The sequence below is a fragment of the Punica granatum genome, chromosome 7 (genome assembly GCF_007655135.1).
Source record: "Punica granatum isolate Tunisia-2019 chromosome 7, ASM765513v2, whole genome shotgun sequence".
Taxonomy (NCBI): Eukaryota; Viridiplantae; Streptophyta; class Magnoliopsida; order Myrtales; family Lythraceae; genus Punica; species Punica granatum.
Window position 1 is genome coordinate 24,237,769 of NC_045133.1, and position 7,783 is coordinate 24,245,551.

Consider the following 7,783-nt stretch of genomic DNA (forward strand, 5'->3'; position numbering starts at 1 on the left):
TCTCTATAACCCTCGTACTCTTTATCCAAACAAGATGTAAAGGTAGTTAATGAACCTCCCCTTAATGTATATCATGGTTTCTAGAAGTCCAACGGACTCCGACTAAAGAATAAAACTCTTTCAATCAAGAATTTTCTTTATTGACAAAACTCGAATTCAAGAATTTTATTTAAGACGAATAAGGGTACTCTTGTTTATTAATTTTATTTTTTACTGAATAACACTCCTGTTCAATTTGATTTTGCCAAATAGGTCTCCAACAATTTCAGCCAGTAGATTGAGTATTTCACATTCACGTCCAAATGAAAATTAGTTGGATGGGCAGGGCTGGGTGCAAGGCTCGGGACTTCGTCCAATTCCAACTGAAAAATTAAATGGGCCTAAATATCTCAGCATGCTTAAACAACTTGGGCAAATGTTTTGCCCGAACCCTCTCAAGTAGTAGGGGGACATTAGGCCTCGGGTGATGCTCGGCCGGGCTTTGGACATGTCCCGAAATGAAGTTCCTCGATTTTTAGATGATATCTAATTCAATCGACACGCGATCAACTCCAAGTACACATTGTGAAACCCGGCCAGCAAGAGCAACATAGCATTCGTCGAGTATTCTCTGCCATATAACCCACCACTCAATAGTCCTTCGTAACCCACGATCCAGACCATCTTTAATCGAAAGGATTTTTGCCCGAAATTCAAATTAACACACAAACGTCACGAAAGGAAGACCCTGGCATTCAAAACTAGTTTCAACTGAACTACACTGGTAACTTTGTGTCAACTGCATATGCATGATAATAATAATAATAATTTAATTGAGCAAAGCTAAAGCATTATACTCTGACAATGTGATGGACAAGAAAAACAGATCAATTGGGATTTTGAGCAAGTTGAAGATTCCTTTGTCATCTCATCCTCGGATGTTTATGTTCCAGATGAGACCTGAAAAGAGGATTGCAATTACTCCCAAATAAACGCAATTTCTCTAATCACAGGACAACCTCTTGGGAACACCAACACCATCCTAAGACCAAACCATTTCAGGAAACTCCTCGGCTGACCCTACAAGCAGAGAACTCAGCCGCCCTAGTAGGGGTCTCCTGTCCCACTCTCAGGCGCGCAAAGCATATCTCGAAAACACTCTAAACCGAACCGTCAAGATGCGCGCGTACTGCATAGCTTGCAAACTGTGTTGCCATAATTTGGTGAACTTCAATTACCTGCACTCGAACCCGTTGGAAGGAATTCATGATCACGGCAATGCACGTACCATGCATTCATATGTCAGCCATTCGAGCATCGTTCACGATGACTAATCCTTTGGTTTCGGGGACTTGGAAGTCGTTTCCTAGCTACTTGTGTCAATTTCTGCTTCAAAGATGAGGTGTTTGATCTTATACTATTTATTTAAGAGAAATTCTCAATTTTATAACTACCTCTCTATTTTCTAAACTTTGACCTTATCATAAATACAATTCATTTATTATTTTCTTTACCTTTTAGTAATTTTTTTTTAAAAAAAGAAGAGAATACCCATGTCCATTTTGAAGAAATTTATTATCCACATTTTCTTTTTTTTGTATATTTTCCTATATTATAAAAACTGCATATTCCATTAATTAATTATATAAAAATAATCATAAAATTATTTAAAAAATTACTGTATACGCACTCATACATTTCAAACTTTTCCGCACACGTTATTGATAAGTTTTGTGTAAGTGCCGTTTAGGAATGGGTCACTTTGGCTAGTATTATATAAAGTCCGGAAGTGTGTTTGTAGTCCTCGATATCTTGTATCCCCAGTAATTTATATTTAGGATCGGAAAGTGGCTCTCGGGCCACCGCCCACCTCCATCACCGAGTCGACAACGCTTTGTCTTGCCATCTCTATACGTAAATATCCCATGGCTAGCTACGCGATTGTTTTAAGCAACTGATCACTTGTTATTTCCAGGGATACCTCCCATGCCCCTCGACAATTCTCGGCTTTAGGATTGAGATGTTCAATTTTTAGCCTAATACAGAACAAGATAATAATAATTAAAGGAACACATAAGAGTGTGTCACATATAATAATTAAATCCGAAATCTCTTAATTTTAAATTGAAAGCGAAAATCACTACTGCACTGAATTCTTCCTCTCGTTTTAGGAGACTATACATCAGACTACAAACTATAATTGTTTGGCCATTTGCTTAGTTGATCGGGTAAATGGGGCGCAGTCAATTTCCACAAGTGCTTTAAGGGTACGTGTCCTTTATTAGCAACAAGGGGGACGGCTCTCTCTTAGATTCGAGAGAAATGAGAATGTTGATTGGTTTAGACCTTAATCATTACTGTCCTTTTCTCTTTTCTCAATACATTCGCCATACATATTGATAGTGTTATTATATCCTTATAATAATTAATATAGAAATTATTCTTCAAAATTTAACATTCTACTCATAATAATATAAGTCGTGATTTATATAATATCGCATGACTATTCAATAGATACCAGTGAAATTTTAAATGAGAAAAATTTTTGGACACATCACTTAGTAAGATTATATATATATATATATATAGTAAGACTACATATGTATATAAATATATATGTCATTATAGATGTTACTTTACAACTAAATCCTATAGCGGGGACATAGCATAAAGTCAAATGTAAATTTGAGGGCAGGCTATCTCGATATTGACGCATACTCTCCTTAGCTTATCTTTGCCCCCACCTAGGCATCACCTAGAATTTTGACACATCAGATTTTCTTTTATTTTTTGGCCCTATTGACTCAACATTTTGGAAAGAAAAGGATCGAATTACCACTTGAATTCACACTATAGATAAGATATTAGTACTTTTTCTCCCTATACCCATTAATTTTCATATTAAATTACTGAATGTAATTCGAAATCAAACAGAATAAACAAGAGTGAAATATAGATTTCGCAACTTTCGACTTATTGCTGACGAAGGAAAATATGAAGACACACCTGCTCTTGCAGTAGTATTATAACTGCATAATTTAGGGTATGCATTTGAAAAGGACCTCGTTGTTGTCTTATTGGTGTCATGCGACTTGGTTAAGGGAAATGGCAAACATCATCATCCTCGAGAGATTTTACCTAGATCCTATGCATCTTTTGTATAGTATGAATCCTTCTCCCTGAAGAGACGACAAAAGAGAGAACAGTTTTCGCTACACAACAACAGACAAAGAACTGTCATTTCCCACAGAATAAAGTTTGATGCACGTATAAAAGTAGCCGTGACAAGCGTGTTTTTTGAAGTAGTCACCATTAGAGACCGGTAATATAAGATAATTATTTTATAATTTGCGATGTTCGTGGTTGTTGGCCTTTGGCTTTTAGGTATGGCCACGGATTGAAATGGAAATGAATGGAATGGTACCGATTATCTATTCTCATTAAAGCCACCATATAAGGGGTGGGGGATCCTTAGAATGAACAAAATTGGGCACATGTTGCCTAACCCTGATTTGGGACATATGAGTATTATCCTAAGGCATAGTAGACATGATTGAAAATTCCGTTTTGGGCAATTATTCCGCTGGTCTAATGGCCTATACACATAAGTTCTTTTTTTTTACTTAGTAAAATTTTCCAATTTTCCTATTTGTCTCTCTCTCTTCTTTACATTTATTCCCCCTAGCTACTTAGATATAGATCAAGATTCTGTCGTCTACTTGACATGGGTAGGAAGAGCTTGATTGAACTATTTTCAATGTATAAAAGTGAGCTTTTTTTTTTGGGTAAAAGTAAGCTTCGACTTGTACCAATTATAAAAAGAGAAGAAAAGAAAGATAAACATATATTTTAAAAATTTATGAATAAGAGAATATATATTTGAAAATAGGAATAAGTACTTATCATTAAAAAAAACAGAGAGAGAATAGGAATGAGTATTATTAAAATCAAATAAAATAATTTGTTTTTCAATGTGTACTGTGATATTTAGAAATTCAATTGGCTTTGATTAATTTCGAGTCGAATTGACCTACCAAGGAGTAAAACTCTACTAGTATGAATTTGGTCCATTAACAAAACTCGAACCTGAGACCTTAATTAAACAAACAAGTATCAAATTATTTGAATCAATTTTCATTGGTTAAATAATATAATTAGTTCTCCAAAAAAATAAATTAAGAATTGGAGAGGACTTTGTCACTCGAACATTTGAATTTATATGCCACAAAATAATTAGCAAAGTCATCCTTATGTATGAATTCTGAACCGATTTATATCTACACTCATATACCAAGTGTCCTCATGTGATACCAATCATGTGCACATTTGATGTTGGAATTATGTATCACGACCTCCAGAAACTATATTGCCACAATCAACTGTGTGAAGGAATAATAGGTATGAAATTTTTGATACATTATATATGTTCTTTTTAGTTTATATATATATATATATATATGTCGTAGATACTTATAAGTCATGTTTGGTATGCCAAAATGAAATGGAAATGAATGAAATGGGTTTTATAATGTGAAATGTGATTTTATTAAGAGGAAAATGATATTTTCTTTTTCTTGTTAGATTTAAAAATGTAAATGATTGTAAGATGAACTTATTCATCAAAATTTTAGTTTATACATATATTTAGATATATGAATTTAAAGAAAATATCATATCATACTTGAATAAAAGCAAGCTAGAATGATGGAATGAGCATAAATTTTTTGAGTGAAACATCACTCCATCAAGTTGAAGAAAAAGATTAATCTAATAAAACACTCTTTCTCTAGCAAAAAAGGATGGAATACTCTTTCCAACACATGAAAGAAATTGAGGAAATGATGAAATATCAATTCCATTTCATACTTTTCGATTTTGATGCACCAAACATACGTAATCGCACTGTTTTATATATATTTTTTAAAAAGCGTGTTTTATTAGAAAATTAAGAACAATGTTGCAAAAATTTTGCATTACACGAATCAGTTTTGTCAAGAAAGCATCAACGGAATAATAATTAATCATGAAATAGAAATACCCTTCGTAGTAAAGATGGTAAAAGAAAATTTCTGCAAATAAGACTCAGAACGAGGACTGGCATTGGGATGATTCCCCCAACCCAATTGATGCGCTGCCACGTGTCGGATTTCAGCCGACTCTCTCCGCTGTCCTTTTTTGCTTAGCTGTACCCTTTTTTTTTTCTTTTTCCTTTTTCTAATGGAAATATATATATATATATATATATATATATTTTTCTTTGCATAGGGAGAGAGAGTGAGAGGGGGTGACGTGGCGGCTTGTCAGGGGATCATCAATACCGCCGTTAAGGGAAGGGGGGCGTGAGAGTTGGCATTGCCTTGCCACCACTTCATGTCCTTTTCTTTTTTCTTTTTTGCCCTTTTAATATTTTCCTTTTTTCCAAAATATACTTTTCACCCAATTACTTGTTTACATTTATGCCCCTCTCTTCTAAGTTCTGACGATCAATCATTATTCGAGAATAGCCCGGGTGTTGCACGGGTTTGCCCGTATTCATTATCAAGGAAATTTTCAATTGGTAACTTGTTATGATACTTGTTTATTCTTACTCTGTTAATCATTTTTAAATAATGTGTAAATTGAAAATAATAATTTTTCCGACAATTATCTGCGAAAAGCTTAATAATTTTTCCACTTAGCTTAATAGTATATATATATATATATTTGATTGTTGTAATAATAATAATAATAATAACAATCTTTCCAGCAATTATCTTATTTGACTCAACAATAATTATATACATCCCATTTAGCTTAATAATAATAATAATAATAATTTTAGTGGAAATTATGAAAATATTAGACATACGAAGAGTCCGCGAACGAGAATCTCAATTTCGAATTTTTGGACAAATGACGTACAATGGTGAACGCCCCAGCAATTATATATTATATATATAGAATTGGAACTCAATCACAAAAGCATAGTTCTTCATGGCATTTCAAATGAGTAATAATAACGAGGAGAAATGACGCATATGATAGATGACTTTTTTTTTTCGTCCACTAATTCATAAGCAAAATCGGAAAAATATGTGAGAAAAAGAGATTTTGAAGTCAATTTTAATGCAATATTGATGGTTAGATTTCACGGCATTCGATCATACAATAATAGAAAATGTTACGTAAAGGTAATGAAAAGACTACTCATAGATCTAAACAACCAACAATCTTATGTAATATAGTGTTTTTACGTACTCTAACTAATCAAATAAAGCATTTTATAGTGTATGACCGAGTGTTAATATTTCGTTCAATGATAAGTAGATTTGATGGAGTTGTGTTTGACGGAAAGAGAATGAATGAACTCATACTCGTTAATCATCTCCTAACATAAATGTACAAGCACTCCCATCTCTGTGCTCGATCAAACGCATGTCGATATCTAACCATCAATGCATTCAGAATCCGATCGATATTTACCCTTCCAATTAATTCTCGGGTTTCTATGGATTTTACATTTCATTAAAATTTCTTCCTCTTCTTATTCGGACAAAAGATGATATTCCAACCCTCAACCAAAATCATGAATCTCATGGAGATACCGAAGGGCCGAGGGACAGTTTCGTCATTTCGCACTCAACCAATCTTGTCCCTCCAAGCTTTTCGCAGATAAAGACAAAACTCTAAAACCCCTTATAAACCCCTCTCTCTCTCTCTCTTTCTCTCCCTCCTCTCTCCTCTCTCTCTCATCACCACCTGAAACTCGAGAGCGAAAAACCATTTCTTCTTCCGCTCAGAAGCTTTGGCTTCTTCCTCATCAATGGCGGACCAATATCCGTGCATCTACGACTTCTTCAACCAGCAGCATCATCATCCCTCCTCCCCCACAACACCTGCAGTCGCTGCCATGCCAGCAGCCTTGAAGAGGCAGAAGCAGGCCCAGCCCCCGCCACCGCCTCCTCCTCAGTCCCACCACCACCACCCTCCCGGCCCCACCCGCCTCTTCCCATGCCAGTACTGCTCCCGCAAGTTCTACACGTCCCAGGCCCTCGGTGGCCACCAGAACGCCCACAAGCGCGAGCGCGCCGCCTCCCGCGGCCAGCCCTTCGACTCCTCCACCTCCGCTGCCGTCCGCTTCATCTCGCCCCTCGAGCCCCCGCAGCCACCGCCCCCCTTCGCCCAGTACGGGTGGCTCGAGCCTGTGCAAATCATCCACAGCGGCCCCCCGGCTCCTCCTCATCCTCCTTATTACGGGTTCAAGAGCGAGCCGAGCACCCCCGACGGCCTGTCTCCGACCACCGGCTCCGGCGAAGCTGACCCATTTAACAACCTCGACCTCGACCTCTCCCTCCATTTATGAAGGAAAAAAAAGAGGAGGTTCCTGATATTTTCTTCTTAACAGTACAAAAAAAAGAATGATGATGATCTTTCAGGGCATTACCTTAAAAGGATATTAGCATTTAGTCCCAAAATCAAATCTTGTCGACGAAATCTTACAATTGTTGGGGTTTCAAAGGGTTTTAGTAGTTCAACTTCAGAAGTTAACGATGAGATTTGGGGTAGTTTAGCTGTTGACAAATTATCTGTTAATTTCTGGTTCCAGTCTTTTCTTATCTTCTTCTTCTTCTTCTTCTTCTACTTCTCTCCCCCCGCCGTATCCATGTCCGATGAATCTTTGCTTTTCTGCAGTTTAGGCAACAGAATCTCTCTTGACCATGATGATGATGATGTTACTATTAATGAAGCTAACTTGAACAACATCGCTGACATACATTAATGGAAGGTCCATGATGATGATGTTTGATGTCTATTATGCATGCAT

The 7,783-nt window shown here is 36.3% G+C and overlaps 1 protein-coding gene across 1 annotated transcript; it reads left to right on the top strand.

Moving 5' to 3' along the window:
- Positions 1–6,690: 6,690 nt before the first annotated feature.
- On the top strand, positions 6,691–7,783 carry LOC116215139 (zinc finger protein KNUCKLES-like). The gene has a single exon (XM_031550734.1). It carries the CDS (start codon positions 6,782–6,784, stop codon positions 7,319–7,321), a length of 540 nt encoding a protein of 179 aa, XP_031406594.1. The 5' UTR covers positions 6,691–6,781; the 3' UTR covers positions 7,322–7,783.